At 36.4% G+C, this 19,674-nt stretch overlaps 1 protein-coding gene across 1 annotated transcript in view; it reads left to right on the plus strand.

The window, feature by feature from the left end:
* slc9a6a (solute carrier family 9 member A6a) overlaps positions 1 to 15,758 on the plus strand; it is a 32,598-nt gene extending 16,840 nt beyond the window's left edge. Inside the window, exons 11-16 of the mRNA XM_056471778.1 lie at positions 175 to 286; positions 2,301 to 2,454; positions 6,067 to 6,097; positions 6,188 to 6,270; positions 6,564 to 6,669; positions 9,273 to 15,758. Coding sequence (XP_056327753.1) covers positions 175 to 286; positions 2,301 to 2,454; positions 6,067 to 6,097; positions 6,188 to 6,270; positions 6,564 to 6,669; positions 9,273 to 9,566 — 780 coding nt within the window. The 3' untranslated portion in view covers positions 9,567 to 15,758. The remainder of the gene's footprint in view (positions 1 to 174; positions 287 to 2,300; positions 2,455 to 6,066; positions 6,098 to 6,187; positions 6,271 to 6,563; positions 6,670 to 9,272) is intronic.
* The last annotated feature ends 3,916 nt before the right edge of the window (positions 15,759 to 19,674 follow it).

Genomic DNA, 19,674 nt, shown 5'->3' on the forward strand with positions numbered 1-19,674 from the left:
TCCAGGGTGTTACTGTTCATTGTGTTTCCCAGAAATCAATGGCCCAGAACTGTTTTTTAAATGAACAGAGTCCTCAGGAAGGGCACAATGTCTTGGCTCCCAAAGGATTGTAGATGCAGTCATTGCAGTATTGGCTTGATTTCTGCAGTCTCTCCTTGACTTCTCTCCTTCCAGCTGGCCGTGTTTCTGGGCAGAGCGGCGAACATCTATCCACTCTCTTTCCTGCTGAATTTGGGCCGTCGAAACAAGATCACCTCCAACTTCCAGCACATGATGATGTTTGCAGGTTTGTGCCTTGAGATTGGCGATGGCCAGCCAAGATTTATTCTTTAAAGAGAAACAAGCTAAAAGCCAAAAGTCTTAAGGTTAAGTGGGTTAGACTTGAACCAATTGTGTGTGTATGTTTGTTTTTCTTGATCCTGAGTTAAGTTTGCTTCCAAATTCAAATCCGCTTAGTTGATTGATAGTTTGAAGAGTGGAAAACTCAATACAAAGCACTTCCATATGAGATCTGAAAATGAAAGTCATTCTCTGACTATTATGAATAGAAGGTAATTTTTTTTCAATTTGAGTTGCACTGATGTAGATTAAGAGGATAGTTCACCCCAAAAAATGTAATTCTGTCATTTCAAGAGTTCACTCTTATCTGATGATTGATAATTAAGCTTGTCTGGCATGCTGTCCCAAGAGAGAGCCATGAGCTCATAAGATCCTCGAGCCCTGGAGTCCCTCCTGTTAGCAGGGCGACAGGGGAGTTTGAGCTCAGGTAGATCTCGATGAACTCCTTCGACTTATTCCTGGCTAATGACAGATAAAAGGACGGCTAAAGAGAGATATACAGCTTACTAAGAGTTAGACTATGATGTCAGTTTAGGTTGTTCAAGAGAATGGAGAACGAGCAAACTCCGCACAGAAATGTTGAGTGGTTCAGTAGGGACTTTAACTTGTGACATTCTTGCTGTGAGGCAACAGTGCTAATCACTGGGCTGCCGTGCCGCACAATCTAGAAAGGAGGGGAAGTAGGGGTGAGTGGGAGGGAGTATTGTTCAAGACAAAGTTAATGAGATAAGAAACTCTGGTTATTTATAGTGAGTTAGGAATCATCTGATTGGTGAATCATGTGTTGGCTAATGCGAGGCCAGCCATGGACAATCATAAGCACATGACTAGTTTTTAAATAAACTTCACTTAGTCTACCTACACTTGTTTCAAACATGTTATTTTTTTTTCTTTTGCTGAACACATACGTTATACTAAATGGTGGTTTAAATGAAAGTTTTAGGGTGGACTTTCCATGTACAGTTGAAGTCAGAATTATTAGCTCTCCTGAATTATTAGCCCCTTCCCCAATTTCTATTAAACTGAGAGATTTTTTTTCCCAACACATTTCTAAACATAATAGCTTTAATAACTAATTTAACTGATTTATTTTTTCTTTGCCATGATGACAGTACATAATATTTTACTTTATATTTTTCAGGACAGTAATATTCATCTTAAAATTACATCTAAAGGATTAACTAGGTTAATTAGGAACTACTTGTAAAACATTGCATAACAATGGTTTGTTCTGTAGACAATCAAAAAAAAATTGCTTAAGAGGGCTAATATTATAATTTTAAAACACACTGACCTAAACTTAAACTCTGAAAACTGAACTGACACCGTTTCAATTCACTTTAATCTTCTATGTGAAGCTGCTTTTACATAATCTGCATTGTAAAAGTGCTATACAAATAAAGGGGAATTGAATGAATAATATTGAATTAAAATGGTGTTTAAAAAAATCAAAGCTACTTTTATTCTAGCCGAAATAAAACTAATAAGATGTTATCCAGAAGAAAGAATATTAAAGGAAATACTGTGAAAATTTCCTTGCTCTGTTGCATATTTGAAAAAGAATTTTGACTTGAACTGTATTTAGTTTCTGTACTATTAGTTTGACCTAGTGGAATTACAAAAATAAAGCAGATTTTCACAGATATTGTGAATGCCCCTTAGGCTTATTATGCTCTTTCTTTTTCCTACATTATTTTAATGTTTTATGATGAGCTTGGCAGTAAAACTTTTACTGTATATGGGTCAAAAGTTTATCTTATTAGGTTGGCATCAATATTTTGTATGAATTGTGTACTCAAGTCACTGAACAGTCAACTGGGTTAAGAAAATAATTTGTGACCTCAAAAAAAAATCTAAATTCTTTAATGTCTTCACAGGTCAGATTTGCAAAACAAACACACTTTATCATATATGTCAACCAATTATGCAGCTTTTTTTGTTGTTGCTCTACTTCTCATTAGGTCTTCGTGGTGCCATGACTTTTGCCCTGTCCATCAGGGACACGGCTACATATGCACGGCAGATGATGTTCTCCACCACGCTGCTGGTGGTCTTCTTCACGGTTTGGATCTGTGGAGGAGGCACAACTCAGATGCTGTCCTGCCAGAAAATCCGGTCAGTTCCTACCTCACCTTTAACCTGAACAACCTTTTCCTGTCATGTAACATACGATAGGAATGGGTAACTCATTAAACGAGGCCTTTGTTCTTGTTTCTGTCCGTTTCTGTGCACAGGGAATAATATGTAGACATTCCAAGCCATTTAAAACTTTGTTCTAAACTCATTAAACAGCTAAAATGCAAATTAGAAAGGGATGAAATTCAAACAACTTTCTCGTTAATTCCTGTTAAAACCAAGGATGATTGTGCATGTGGGCGTGTGTGCGAACCTCTAGATTCATCTTAGGTCAGACAGAAAAGAACACCGTAAATACAATATAAATAATATTGATGCATATAGATATACATAGCATGCCATAAAAATCACTGATACAATTCACCAAACAAGAAATGATCTGGAAAACATAATTATACTCTAAATAAGTATATAAACAATGTAAGGTCCACCCAGTTCGCCCAATGAAGGTGTCCGCTGGTGGATGAAGGATCGCAGCCTGTTCGCTCTTTCCAGTGCACAATGTTGATGTACTTTAAATTTAACTCATATCTGACTCTTAATTTGAATATGAGATGGTTTAGAATATTAATATATTTATCTTTCATTTTATCTCACTCCAACCATAAAACATTATCTAGTCAGTCTTGAATATTAAACAGAGGTTAATGACTACTACTTTTAGATGGCCGCTCCCATCCTTGCTCATTCTAAATTATTTTTGATTAGTCCTCTTTAGATGTACACCCTTGAGTAAAGACTATCATTTCAAATCAGAGGTTAGGGCTATTATTATAAATGTAACTGACTACTGTACTCTATAATAATTTTGGTTTAGCCAAGCCCATGGTTTCCCATATACACTTAATTTAGAATAACATTACTTTCAAACAAAGGTCAGGTACCCTATCTAGGTTAGTCGTGCAACTCCTTGTTGTCCTAGACGGAAATTATCGCCCTTTCCACCTAAGTACACTTGAATGTATATCAAGAGTCAGTTGGATCCCTAAAATACAATTAGTGTGCCCAATGTTCCATCTCAACTGGATTTTAGTCCATCTACTGACCTGACACAGGAAGTGCGGAAACAAGGATAGAGCGTAATCTACTAGAATGAATATTTACAGAGTAAGCAAAATCTGTTTAAACATAACAATTTATTAGTCAGGTAAATATGTATTATGCCAATTATTCAGTCAATTTAGAGACAATCAATACAAGACATTAAATTCTCAGTGATAGATCCAAGATCAGAAGATGCATACCTGACTTTAAAATATACATAGTATGGAGCATGGAGTTCCACACTATGGGCTAATCTGGTTATAGAATAGCCCTGAGCTTTTTGATGCATTTCCTTAAATAGTCAACCCATAGTAAAACATTCTCCAAGTGGGGGTGTCTGAAACAACAATGTGAACCCACCTGCTGTGGGAATCGGAGGTAATTTGGATAAAGGACTCTGACAAATGACACTCCTTCTACAGTGGATCAAAGATACTTAAAGCTTCAAGTGTTTACTTAGATTATGCCTATTTCTATGAGAAAAAGACCATTGTACCAGTCGCACTGAGACATTTTAAATTATATTAAACATGATGCAAAAAGTCACTTGCATTCATACAGAACATTCATACTTTGAGATTTTGGGAGTTAAGAGGACCTTTCTGTGAGCTGGGTTAGAAGAAAAAGTAGGGGAAGGGAGGGGAGTGCGGGAGAGAGCTTTTCCCGCATTCTCACTCCATGGGGAGTGGATGTAGAAGTTTGCATTGTTCATGTGGATGTATAAAAGTATCTGGATTGAGATCTGGTGACTGTGAAGGCCATTTGAGTACAGGGAACTCATTGTCATGTTCAAGAAACCAGTCTGAGATGATTCACGCTTTATGACATGGCGCGTTATCCTGCTGGAAGTAGCCATCAGAAGATGGGTACACTGTGGTCATTAAGAGATGGACATGGTCAGCAACAATTCTCAGGTAGGCTGTGGTGTTGACACGATGCTCAATTGGTACTAATGGGCCCAAAGTGTGCAAAGAAAATATCCCCCATACCATTACACCACCATCACCACCCTGAACTATTGATACAAGGCAGGATGAATCTATGCTTTCATTTTGTTGACACCAAATTCTGACCCTACCATCTAAATGTCGCAGCAGAAATCGAGACTCATCAGACCAGACAACGTTTTTCCATTCTTCAATTGTCCAATTTTCCCGAGCCTGTGCAAATTGTCGCCTCAGTTTTCTGTTCTTAGCTGACAGGAGTGGCACCCGGTGTGGTCTTCTGCTGCTGTAGCCGATCCACCTCAAGGTTCGACGTGTTGTGTGTTCAGAGAGGCTCTTCTGCATATCTCGGTTATAACATGTGGTTATTTGAGTTACTGTTACCTTTCTATCAGCTGGAACCAGTCTGGCCATTCTCCTCTGACATCTGGCATCAACAAGGAATTCGCGCCCACAGAACTGTCGCTCACTGGATATTTTCTCTTTTTCAAACCATTCTCTGTAAACCCTAGAGATGGTTGTGCGTGAAAAGGCCAGTAGATCAGCATTTTCTGAAATACTCAGACCAGCCAGTCTTGCACCAACAACCATGTCATGTTCAAAGTCTCTTAAATCACCTTTCTTCCCCATTCTGATGCTCAGATTGAACTGCAGCAGATCGTCTTGACTATGTCTACATGCCTAAATGCGTTGAATTGCTGAGTTGGCTAATTAAACATTTGCGTTAACGAGCAGTTGAAAAGGTGTACCTAAAAAGTGGCAGGTGAGTGTATATTAGTAATTTTAGAAAAGGGTTTAAGACTTTCTGGAACTATTCTGGTTTTTGTTTTATTGCAAAACAAATCTTTTCAATTCTAAGAGCATGTAAAAAAAAAAAAAAAAAAAAAAAAACATTGCCATAAGAAGGAGGAGCTGCTGGTTTCCAATTTATAAGAATAAGTCATCTAGCCAGTAAAGGCTACACTATTAGTCTGTAATGAATTTCATTTAAAAGATTCTGGCAGAATTCCAAACAATGCTGTTAACACCTGAAGTCTCTCCCCCAAAAGGAACAGTATCTTTAAAATTCATTTTACAACAACTTAGCAAGTCAATCAGAATCCTGTTTTAAAGGGTTACTATTTTAAAGTGCAGATGACGGTCCCACTTGATATTAAGTGGCCTTAGTTTATATGCACTTACACTGAAATTAAAAATTTGTTACAATGTGCTTATTGTGTAAATACTTGTTGTAAATACATTGTACTAATGCTTGATTAAATACCTGCATGGAAATAAATCTGTAATCAATTTCTGTAATTACATTTATAATTACATTGTTGACGACCCCTTACATCTTAACCCACCCTTAAATCTACCCATACCACCAAACCTGTCCCAAACCTACCCATATCCCATCTCAATAGCACCAGAAGTGTTTATTATGAACACATTAATTGCATTGCAATTGCATCAAAATATGAATACATAGATGTTAAGGCCATATATGGTATAAAGTGGGAAATTTATATTGCATGCTTATAATAAACAGAACATTCTAGTTGTCCTTATAGTTATCATTGTTGTGAACACGTCTTAAGTAACTGTGCTTTGTTTTTGACAGTGTTGGAGTGGACACAGACCAGGAGAACTCTGTAAGTGCTTTTGCTCTGGTGTAGACAGATGAACGCTGTCTTATCAGAGCAGATCAGTGTAATGATGGTTTCCTCTGTGTCCGCCTGCAGATCGGCCCTGATGGAGTGGAAAGGAGGAGCACTAAACAGGAAAGCGCCTGGCTATTCAGGATCTGGTACAACTTTGATCACAAGTATCCTTTGCAATGTAGCTCTAATTAGCAAACTGCATAAAGACAGAATCAGATGGGAATAAAAATAACAACTAAGTTTCCAAAGCAAAGAATATGTGCATTAAAATTCATTTTTCTTCATAAAGGTCATTTTTTTCTGCTTTCATGTATGTATCAGAGTAAAACAGCTTCTCGTATTAGGAAAAAATTAGCAGTGGGGATTTGTTCATGAGGAAATTTTCGAATTATTTTGGATGTAAGTGATCACAAATGTCCACTTTGGCTGGAAAATCCTTAATCCTCTTGACCTACAGTTATCTAAAGCCCATTCTGACCCACAGCGGACCACCGCTCACTGCCACACTGCCTGCCTGCTGTAGTCCTCTGGCTCGCTGCCTGACCAGCCCACAGGCCTATGAGGTTTGTACTGTACCCGCATACAGAGTACAAACAATTATCTGCAGTTCTGGCTCTTAATTAGGCAGAACACCAAAGAAACTAGTCATTTGTGTCTGCTTACTACCAGATGGTGACAGACAGAATCTGTATTTAAGGGACGGAGCCTTCAAACTCATTCTTAATTGCTGTTTAATAGGCTGTAGCAGTTGACTCAAATTACCCCCTCCTAGAGCTGATTAACCAGAGACCTGTGTACAGACAGTGAATGAGGATGGATTTAGTCAACAGAGGCATGAAAACATCTGTTGTTGCTTATTATTTGGATAATCGGAGCCTATTATATCTGTTGAAGAAATTTTGAGTATGTTTACATTACAGCGACGTAGAAACAACAGAAGATTTTACCTTTTTGTTTTTTGAGGTGTTTCACATGCAGACAACAATGTAGTCAAATCCATCGTCATTCACTTGAATTCACAAAAACGCTGTATGCCAGGCTAGTAGTTGGCGATGGCACTATTTAAAGAAACACTGCGCACACTATGTACGCACACTGTGTACAGTCCTTAGACCTTGCACATAACGAGTTGAACAAATACAGAAATATAAATATAAAGGAAATATATAATTGATAATCTAATACATTGAAATGTATGCTGTTGGTGCAGCAAATGTTTGAGAAGGCAATGTAAAGAAAATGTTATTATATCAATGCAAAATCAATGATTTATTTTAATAATGTAGGTTCACAAAGTTCAAAAGACTGCCATTTTACAAGCTTTATACATAAATTGACTTTTATAAAGTTTGTTTATATAAAATATTAAACGATATTAAGCAAATTATTAGCAACAACAACAACTATTTTGACTCCCAAATTAAAATCTTTCACACTAAAAAATTTTTTTATTACGACCCACAGCGACTAGGAGTGGCTTTGTTGCATCAGATATATGTCATTATACACTCACAACGGATTGGTTCAGTTTAAGTCTGCAACCCAGATTAAAACCTGCTCCGGAGCAGGTTAGCGCAGATTAGCACAGTTTACCAGGGTGAAGAAACCTAATCAAAACCAACCTGCCTTCTTAAGCCTGAAAACTTAAAGAGTTTGTTAAACTAAGCTTGGGTAAAAACCCAAACCAGCTTTGTGCAACAGGCCTCTGTAGTTGACCATTGATGTTTTGGTAGTGAAGTACAGAATTTTAAGTATACACATATAATATGCAAATGATCTTAATATTTTTACAAAATCACATTTTTTGTCATTTACAGAACAAAAGCTGGCATGTAAAGTTTTATTGCACTTTGTTTTTAAAATATTGCTTTCTAAGGTTTCCAAAATGTATATATGAATTGTGTAAAGTTGTATAAATAGAGCTGAAGTTTTCATGTCTTAGATTTTGATTTTGATTTAATTGTTATTTCCTCTTAAATTTCACAAGCAATGCAAAAAGCTCGTCAGTTATATCAATATTATCCCAAACATTTTTTAAGTTAGTGTTATTTGACGTAGTTTTGTGCTCATAATTTGAGACACAAGTGTTCAAAGAAACCATCAGCAGTGCATAACATTTTATTGCACATCATAGTCCTCACTGTTTTATAGCTAGCAATGATTTTGTTACACAAGAATTTTAATGGCCAGGCTTGACTTTATTGATGTAGATTCTCTGATCTTATAGGCTAGAAGTTTCTTTGAGAAGTTATGAGAAATGTTTTTCAATATCAATAAGCAATACAGTTGTTAAAGCACTTATTACTCTTTAATTACATTAGTAAATACACAGACATCAGTTCATTGTTAGTCTGTTTGCTCCATAATTCCATTAACTAAAATTTAATAAAACATGATTATATCAAACGTTATTTTTATGTTTACATTTTTTTGGATTTTTTGTTGGCCAGTAAATAAATGTACCGTTTAACCTGCCCAGTTAACTATTCCTTAGTGACCTCTAATAAAGGCTTGTCCTCATTCCAGAGTTCACTCTTTATGAAACATATTTTATGGAATGGTGACTGATTTAATCCATAGTGCAAATTTCTTTTCGTTTAGATGATATATGACACCTTTTACTGGAGTTATTATGTGAATTATTATATCACATATAATAGATTATAAGATAATAAAGATTTTTAATAACCTTTATACACAGTACTTTTCATAACATTTGTTTAATGTAAAATACAGTTAAATATATTGTAAGATATCATCATTTTAAATATTATATATACCTGTTATAGCAAAGCTGCTTTTATATGATCATTAGTCCAGTCTTCAGTGTCACATTATCCTTCCTTGCTGCTCAAAAACATTTACTATTATTATATTATTATTTCTTATTAAAAGTAACATTTTTATTTAAACCACGATACGTTTTTATTGAGGTTTTTGACGAGTAGAGAATTTGAAGTATGTATACGTGGTCTTTACTGTCAGTTTTGATCAACTTGGTTGTATGGAATAAAAATATAAATTTCAAGTCATGGCTAACTTTTATTACACATGGCTTTAGGACAATAATTTGCTTGTTGTAAGACTCTTTGCAGAATGACACGTTCGCCCAAAATCTGCAGAAATCCGCCCAAAAATTAAATCACCGTTGTGTGTTTCATCGCAGAATGAAGGCGAGCTGAAAAATGCAGACTCTGACCTGATCCTGAACGACGGTGACATCACTCTTACCTACGGTGACATCACTGTGAGCACAGATGGCACGGGTGCCCACTCGAGTGGCGTTCTCATGGGAGGAGCGGCGGTGAACTCAGACGAGGCTCTGGATCAAGAGCTGGCGTTCGGCGACCACGAGCTGGTGATCCGAGGAACCCGACTGGTCCTCCCAATGGACGATTCAGAGCCTCCACTACCTCTGGACTCCCACCGCCAACGGCACAGGAACGAATTCATGAGCTGAACGGGTGACAAAAAAACGAGTCTCTTCTCTCTATCATCTCTCATGCGGAGCAATCTCTCCTGTCTCTGAAGTGGCTGGTTTGATGTCTCTACCTCATTCCTCACTCTTTTCTTTTACACTGAATTCTCAATTATTTATTCACCTCTCTTCTACAGATTTGTTTTGTTTCTCATTCTTTTCGGCTAACCAGACCACTTAGCATCTGACGGATGGGAAGCATGCTCTGGTTTCTCATGATGACAGAACAAGCATACTTCTAGTGTCTTTAGCAAGGCAGGAAATTGTCATGCATGCACACTTGTGTCCTCTCTTGACGTGCTTGTTTGGGAGATCTGTGACACATTCCTGTGAGTCAGATGCTTTTTACTGCCTTCTCTGTTTGTGAGTCTGACAGAGGTGTGATGAACGGTGGCTCTGCGTTACAATTAAGTGCCTGTCGAATGTAGTTTCCCACTCTTAGAGCAGAATGACACTATTTGCCGTCCACTAGAGGGAGGCCTTGTATTTTCATAGTTTGTATTAATGGTGAGGGCGGATGCCAGAGATGTGGTTGGAGATTATATTGTGACCTTTGACTGTGAATCAATGAAGGTTTTTAGGCCTTTTTTGTCATCGTTTCACCCAGTCAGAAGATAGAGAGCCATTCATATAGTGCAATTTCTGTTTGTTGCTGTTGTTGGAGCATTTTTCTAAAAGAAAACTAATGGCGTATAGCTTTAAGATATTATTATCATTATTTTCCATGTAGGATGTTTCAGATTGTCATGTTTAACTACGAATGTCTTGGATTTTACATTACACGTTGGTATTAAAAGATTCGCCAATAAAAACAGCCCATACTTTTTTGTAGTAGGGCAATCTATTGATATGCATTCAGAATCTGAAGGAAAAAAAAAAAGAGAAAATGCTAATGAGACGTGCGCCTTTTTATTTTTAATATTTGCATGATGTGTTTTGCGGAGAACAGCACAGCCCTCCATGTTTTCTCCTAAAACGTTTTCTAACAAATTGAAAACACTTCATATATATGTAGATCAGTGTGGAGTGTCGCACCGGCACTCTTGTGACTTTTACGTTGGTTGTAATAATGCTTATTGTATACCTGTTCAGATTAATTTTAAAAGGGCTGAATGATTGAAAGATATTTTATGTTCACATCTATAAAATAAAACATTGAATAAGGCATCAGGTTTTGTCTTATTGTTTTAGGCTTGATAACGTGACCTTATTGCAGGCCTCTGGAAATTAGGTTGGATTTGTATGATGCTGTGAATTGACCAGTGACGTCTTAACATTTAGACCTGCATCCCAGTTTGCATATTTTGGATTCATAAGTATATATGAGCATTAATGTATTTTATAATACTTTGGACTTTGTATACTTGCACAATTTGTAAGATGGCAATTATTTAACAGATGAATCAGATATTTAAGATAATAAAATAATAAATGAAATTATTCCAAATTCCAATATGCTGTTTGAAAGTTTACATTCTCTTGGTTGCCTCATCGATCGACTGTGATGGGTATGTACTTAAATATGTGACAATTCTACAGTTACAAATTAGTGTATGTTTTAGAGATTCTGCAGGGGGTGTGTAAAGTTCTGGTAATTAATAAATAGCAGAAGCAAAATCTATTCATGTACAATTTCATGAAGTAATATCACTATACACCTACTTTATCAGTGAAGATTTTACTTCATCAGTGCACTGTAGGAGCTTCTGTCAGTATGCACTAGTGTTTGAGCGCTGTAAGTAAGGCCACAGTCACACTGAAGCTAATTTTGGTTGTGTTCAACTTTTAGTTTTAAACTTTGGTATGTTCACACATAAACACACACAGTTCAGTAATTTACAGATGAATGGGGAAAAACATGGGTAGTGGCAACCATGTTTACAGACATTTTGTGCATTGCCATCAGAAGTGAACTGAATAGCTATTTGTTAAAGACACCTTCATATCAGGGCTGTTTCTTTTGTTTTTGTGTTTGAGTTTTTAGAAATCCCCCAAAAAACAAAGTATGTCATGATCTTTAGTATTATCAGATCTTGCTTAACAAAACAGCTCATTCTAAACCTAAAAACAACTGCTATATCTTAGAAAAAATAAGCCTCATTCCATGATATCACAACCTATTTTATAGGCATAAACTGGACCCCCTAAGATGCTTAATAATAGGTGGACATGGCAACCCTTGCACTCTGTGAAACAGCCTTTCATAAATAAACCACCAGATATTTATATGTGTCTTTATCAACTAGTTAATCAGTTCACTTCTGTTGACAATGCACAGAATGGGCTCTGTTTTAACGATCTAGCCACAGTCTAAAGCGCATGGTGCAAAAGCATGAAGGGCAGGTCGGAATCCACTTTTGCTATTTGAAGGACGGAAAAATACGTTTGTGCCCTGGTCTAACAGGGTTTTGCTTATTCTCTTAATGGGTTATGAGTGTGTTTTGAGAAAAACGTGCATTAAACAAATCAGAGTTTCCTCTCCCATTCCCTTTAAGAGTCAGTTGCGTCACGCTGTGGAGCATTTGCTATTTACATGGCGGACTTTGTAAGTGGAGAAACTGAACACGTCACTAGCGAGAAAACAGTTAAACAAACCATTTGTAGCGTGAGGATAAAAAAACAAGCCTTCTTCATCCGGCCCCTTTACTTTTACTCTTTACTTTACTCCTTTACTTTTGTGGATAAGGAAACGTACGCAATCCACTGAAGACATCCATTAGCCTGCATGTTTGTTTTTGTTTGTTAAGCGCAAAGATTTGTTTCAAAACTATTTCTAAATTCAGTTCTAATTTCCAGCAAACGAATAAATTAACAATAATAACAAAGTGTGGTCAAAAAACCTTATTGCGCTGGGTGTATGATAAGGCCCAATGTTTGTAAACGTGGTTGCCACTTCCTGTGTTTTTCCCCATTAATTTGGTCACTTCTGTAAATTACTGAATGCATACTACATATTCTGTGTGTGTGAAAGCATACCAAAGCCTCTGTTGACACTGGCATAGTTAAAAACACTGAATATTATTAGGGTTTAAAAAGTAGCTGGATGCCAAATCACAAGATGTCAACTTGATGGACACAGTAGTGCCAGTCATGGCATTTTATGGAGTGAGCCATGATCTGTACACACACAGAATGATAATTCACTTCACCTCAAAAATTCACTTTGGAATTGTCCTGTTTGTATATGGCCTGTGTGAATTGGGATGCAGCTAATAATTTTGAGTCACTCTTAATTTTAAGATTAATCCAGTTTGTATAGCGCCGTGACCCAAGACGATCAAAAAAATGAAGAAACACTAGTAAAGGAGCAAGATCTATTGTGAAACTCAGTCCGTGTGTACTGTGTAGTTTGTCTTGCTTTTAATCTGTTAGTGGACTATGTAGAGAGTGCTGTTGTCTGGATGAGGGTCAGGGGGCATCATTAACTGTGGGGCAGGAAGTGTTGATAGGACGCCACCCTGCTAACTGCGTCTGTGTGCTGGAAAGTTCCACACAGTTTGGAAGGAGAGGATGACGACAGGTCATCGGTGACATCACAGGCCTTCAATATCTCCTGCTGTGCAGGATCATGTGACGGGAGGCCACAGTATTGTAATACACAGGAACAGTGTGTGTTTGAATAGACGCCGCATTGTTAAGCATTATTAGCAGATTTGCACTTTTTTTTTGGCCTTTTTATTTGCAATTTAAAGAGACATACATGATATTTCAAAGTTGCTACAACTTTGTATGCTTTGTTAAAGCATCATCAGATGAGAAAACAATCTCCAATACAGATCATGTCACTGTTTTGTCTTTTGATGAGAAATTCAGACATCTTGTTAAATTCAAATGATGTCTAGGAAAAATGTTCCGTGTCTATGAGATCTGTTTGCTGCAGGAGTACCTGAGAATGGATCTTGTTCCTTTCAGAACGCACACATGAACTTAAAGGGATAGTTCACTCACAAATGAAAATATACTCACTGTTTACTCACCCTCAAGTGCTTTTAAACCTTGGAGTTATTTTTTTTCTCCTGTTAAACACAAAATAAGATGTTTTGAAGAATGTTGGAAACCTGTAACCATTAACTTCCATAGTAGGTTAAACTAATACTATGTGGTGTCAGTGGTTGTCAACATTCTTCCAAATATCTTCTTTTGTGTTCAACAGGAAACAAAAAGACACTGAAACAGGTTTCTGATAAGGGAAGGATAAAGAATGACAGGATTTCATCTTTGGCTGAACTACAGTATTCCTTTATTTAGCATCTGATATAAATTGACATGCTCCTAACTACATTTCAAAAATGATGTTCTTCCTCAGTGTATTTGTCTTGCTTTCATGTCCACAAATATCTGAACATTCTTAAATCAAAACGATGCTAAATGCCATGTGATGTTTAAGGGATAGTTCACTCAAAAATAAAAGTTAGCTTGTTAAGTTACTTTACTTCAAGCCATCCAATCTGTTGGCAACCATTAAAAAATAATAAAGACGATTTTTAGCTTAAATTATGGAGAGAATACTGGCACTTTGAGAGTCGTAAAATGTAATACTCATGACTAGGACCAGACAGAATCTGCAGACATTTTTTGCTATTCCTGTAGAGAATTTTGTTAAAAATCTGCAGATTTATGTGGAATGATTTTGGGAGTATCATAACTAAAAGCTAAAAATAATACATTTTTAACTTTTATTTAATGTTTACAATGCAAATCCAATTAGATCCACTTATATGGTAAACAAAGTCTCTCATATAATATATCTACTAAAAGACAGAAAATATTACTGTACAAACTGTATTGTAAATATATCAGATCAACATTTTAATATAATTAATTTCAAATATTAGTAAATATAAATTTACACAAGTAAATACATAGACATGATGGGTTAAAAATCTGCGGATTTCTGTGTGCGCAGATTCCATGTGGGCCTACTCGTGACCCTTGATGATGTATTGAGGTTTTATGAAGCAAAACAATGAATATGTTCTGATTATTTGCAGCATTATAACTTCATAGCATTATAACAATTTTGTGTTTGCAGTAAATTTGTGTTTTTTTTTTTATTGTTTTCTCAAAACTCAAAAGTGGTGGTAGTAATTGACTTAAATTTCGATTGTGACGTGTGTAAATTGGCAGCAAATTGTCTTTTTTTTTGTAGAACCGTCTCTTCAAATGTTTGTTTTTCTTCTCTGGCAAAAATACATTTACATTCGTTTTTCAGAGGAAAAAGAACTAAATGTTACCAGAGAATGTTGATAACCCAGTCTCACAGAAAATAAAATGGAAAAGTTTCTAATTGCTATCTAAATCTCTAAATTGTATGAATGTAAAAGATATTTAGAATAAAAACTGGGAATGTACAAATGAGAGTTGTCAAAACAGTGAGGAATTGCCATGATATTGTGTTGCATTAATGAAGTTGTTGCAGGTCCATTTACTTTCATCACTAAAACAAAGAAAAAAGTTGACTCAACTTAAAACTGTAAGGCAACTTGCTGCAACAGCTTTTTTTGAGTTGACTCTACCTTTTCTTTTAACTGAACTTCTGGAGTTGAGTCAACTCAAAAAAAGTTGTGCAGCACGTTCCAATACAATTTTAGATGAAGTTTTTTTTTTTTTTTTAACGGTATTTCATTTCTTTTTCTACCATGGAAGTCCATGTGACCCATATACAGTTTGCAGGAGGGGAAAGAAATTCAAACAGGTTTGGTTTGACACAACATAAGGATGTATTTCTCATCCCTGTAAGAAGAATGTCTTGATTTATGACTATTTTAGATATTTTTATTGAAACACAAGACAAAAGTCAGAGAGAACATACTTTTCACATTTCTGTTAATTAATATTGTTACAGAAAAGAACCCCATGTATTCAGGTGTGTTTTATTTTGATAAAACATTTATTCTTTTTAAACCCGATGTGCTCCTCCAAACATACTAATGAGCGCTTCATTGTCAGAACGGACAGACCTGTGAGTCCAAAGTAGCAGAAGCAAGTTGAATGGGCTTTAAAGGTGGTGTATGTGCTGTTTGTACTGGTACGTAGCTGTGTGTTAGTCACACTATGTGCTGTTCTACTGTAACGTGTTGCAGGTACTGACCGTTTACATCAGTGTAAATATCCTCATCTGTTCATGTGTGTGCAATGGTCAATAAACTGAAGCCTGTGCTTTCGATTACACTAGCTTGTGTAACGTGTGGCTGACTTATTTACAATTTTCACGCTCTTTTAAAACTTGAATGCTGCTAAAACTCTTTTCTTAGGCTTTGACATCATTCCTGAAGCAGCTGTTTGTGATGTGTGACGCAACAGTGCTAATGGCCCTTAACTAAAAGGCACATTTGTTTTATTTTCTGTTAAAACACAAAATAGCAACAAGCACCATGGCAGCCTCCACCTAAACATGCTTGTCTTTGTGCACGATGTAGATTTCTTGATACATCTGATAAGTAATGAATAACTGATGATGGGCTGTTAAATTATTGGTAAATGATTCACACACAAGGTGTTGATGCTGGTTCACTTCTGTGATGATAATCGCATTATTTTGAAATTAAACAGAAACCTTGGTTTCTTTATCCAGTCAAATTAAAGGTTTTCTGCAGCCACATTATGTAATTTGTGTACAAGGATAAAATATTAAGTATGAGGTAATTTCATGTAACAATGCATCATGGTACTGTATTTTACTACTTAAAATAACTGATTTCCATTTTGTTGAAAATGCACTTCAAACGTTTACTTTTACTTAACAGTAATGTTACATTTTGAGTAAAAAAGGCTTATTAATAATAACCACAATTGACTTCAATGTTAAAAAACTCAAACTCCATTTACTATTTCATTAATTAAAATTATTTCTTTGATGTTTCAAATATAAAATAAATACAAAAAGAAGGGGACAAACGGTCAGTTTTTTGATCAGTTTTTCAATAGGCATACATTCAACAAGGTACTGGAAATATTTCTCTGAGATTTTGGTCCATTGTGACATGATAGCATCATGGAGTTGCTGCAGATCTATGATGCAAGTCTTCCGTTCCATCACATCCCAAAGGTGCCCTATTGAATTGAGATCTGGTGACTGTGGAGGCCATTTGAGTACAGTGAACTCATTGTCATGTTCAAGAAACAAGTCTGAGATTGGGGTGGGACAATCAGTCTGAGGGATGGACATGGTCAGCAACAATACTCAGGTAGGCTGTGTTACTAATCGGCCCAAAGTGTGCCAAGAAAATATCCCCCACACCATTACACCACCACCATCAGCCTGAACTATTGATACAAGGCAGGATGGATTCATGCTTTCATGTTGTCGACGCCAAATTCTGACCGTACCATCCGAATGTTGCAGCAGAAATTGAGACTCATCAGACCAGACAACGTTTTTTTCCAATCTTCCATTTTCCAATTTTGTTGAGCCTGTCAGAATTGTAGCCTCAGTTTCCTGTTCTTGGCTGACAAGAGTGGCACCAGGTGTGGTCTTCTGCTGCTGTAGCACATCCGCCTCAAGGCTGGATGTGTCATGCGTTTAGAGATGCTCTTCTGCATACCTCTGTTGTAACGAGTGGTTATTTGAGTTACTGTTGCCTTTCTATCAGCTCAAACCAGCCTGGCCATTCTCCTCTGGCATCAACAAGGCGGGCGCAAATGCTCACTGGATATTTTCTCTCTTTTTTTTTCCCTAGACATGGTTTTGCGTGAAAATCCTTGTAGATCAGCAGTTTCTGAAATACTCTGACCAGCCCGTCTGGCACCAACAACCATACCATGTTCAAAGTCACTTAAATTACCTTTCTTCCCCATTCTGATGCTCAGTTTGAACTACAGAATATTGTCTTGACCATGTCTATATGCCTAAATGCATTGAGTTGCTGCCATGTGATTGGCAAATTAGAAATTTGTGTTAACGAGCAGTTGGCCAGGTGTACCTAATAAAGTGGCCTGTGAGTGTATAGTCCTCTTTATCAGCCATAAAAAGGTTTGAGGAAGGATTTTGGTGCTGATATAACAAGATTTTATGTCTTATTGATGCCTAATTTGTTCCATGCAAAACTTGTATTACTAGTATAACTTATTTTATGGTTTTATCTCTTTTAAAAAATTATAAAAATGTGGTTCATTTTAAAATATTAAAATGAACATAATGAACCCCCTTGTGTGCAAATTTTAGTTAATGTCTTCACTGATTTCTCCTCAGACTCAGAGCAGCTCACTGTGGTTCACAGTCTGAGGATCAGGTAACATTCCTTTTATGGTCAGAAGTGTTAACTAGAGCACATCTTCACTGAAGTCACATGATGCAGTCTAACTTTTACATCATCCTCTGAAAACAAAGCAGGACACAAGTGAATTGTGGCAGTTTATGGGTGAATAAAACACTTTTCCCCAATCACATTCTAATGAAGCAGATGTTTTTAAGCGATCTTTCAGAACAAACTGAAGCTTTCAGTAAATGTTTTATTTCCTGCATGTCTGCTGCACTGCATAGTGGAGTCTAATGTGTGTCGATTTTGCCTGTATTGATGAAATTGTCAATGGTGAAAGCTTAACTACAAACATTTGAGGCTTAAAAATATGATAAAAGAAAACATTATCTGTCTGTCAGCTTCATGAGTACTTTCAGTAGTTTTTCTTCATCAGACAACTGCAGCAGAGACAAATACCCATTCATTCATTTTCCTTCGGCTTAGTCCCTTTATTCATCAGGGGTCGCCACAGCGGAATGAATCGCCAACTTATCCAGCATATGTTTTACACAGCGGATGCCCTTCCACCTGCAACCCAGTACTGGTAAAGACATATATTTTGACATGGTAAATTGAACCCTTATGGATGGACAATAATACATATTTAGTCCCAATGTAAACAACCATTTCTGCTAATTATAGGGATAGTATGAATTTTACTCAATGTCAATTTATTTTCAAAGGACAGTTTCTACCAAAGCCTGGGTTAGAAAAATCTATTTTATGATCAATGTTATTATTGGTCTGAAACAAGAGCGTTGTTGAACTCCATTTGCTGAGCACGGGCCCCAGTAAAAGCTTTAAGTTACAGGATTGATTTCTATTATTTATATAGAAATCATTAATTGCAGATGTGCTTACTGAATAGTAGATCATTAGGATAGTCAGATAGGGCTCGCTCAAACAAATGGAAAATAAAGAAAGGTGATAAAAGTGAAGGGGTCCTAAGCACTGGTAGAGCTTTATGTCTGGCAACACCCCAGGTCTGGGAAAATCCTTCTTTTATTAAACTATTAGAAAAAAGGCTCCATATGAGTTTGTGGTTATTACTTTGCAGCTATTGGTTCATAGACAAAAAAGGAGTCAAACCTCAAAACCATTAAGTTGCAATAGTCTACTGCTTTTGAACTTTTAATTCATTAAACGGTAGGCTTTTCAGTTTTTTTTCTGAGCAAATGTGATTAGCCTAATACCTGTGTATGATTTACAGAAACCCCCCACAAATCTCTTTTATGTTACTAAAATTCAGCCTGCCACAAATCTTATGAGACATATTTTGATCAAGAACCATATTTTTAATGAAATAAGCAAGTATTTGACTCAGCGAACTGACTGCTCAAAAAATGACTGAAATATAAAGTGTATAAAATATTAATGACCAATCAAATCAAAGAAGGCGGGGCTTCACTGTCCACCGTTAGATATTTGTAAACATTTCAAAGTTTCTTTCGACGTAATTCAACGGTGAAAGAGTCTGAGGTAAAATGCTAGTAGCTGTGTTGACAACTCTTTAGTGACGAAATTAGCAACATATACTCTACTTATACTGTACATTTGGCCACTGTGTTGGAAATTACTACACGTATTTATCAAATTTCGCCGTATTGAAATTTTGGTCGAACTGAATGTGGATAAAACGACGCCGTGTATGAATTTTTAAGGCTATAATACATATGGTAATTTCGATGTAAAAGTCACAGTATCTTAATGTATCAAAATATACACTCTTTTTCCAAAAGTGTCTATATGTGCGGGTGCCTTTACTCCACTGAAGAAAATGCCAAGACATAAATAATGATAAACGTCTGTCTGCTGCTGGTGCCAGTTCCTGCATAGCGTCTGCCCTCCAT

This window comes from Danio aesculapii, chromosome 14, assembly GCF_903798145.1.
Source record: "Danio aesculapii chromosome 14, fDanAes4.1, whole genome shotgun sequence".
NCBI lineage: Eukaryota > Metazoa > Chordata > Actinopteri > Cypriniformes > Danionidae > Danio > Danio aesculapii.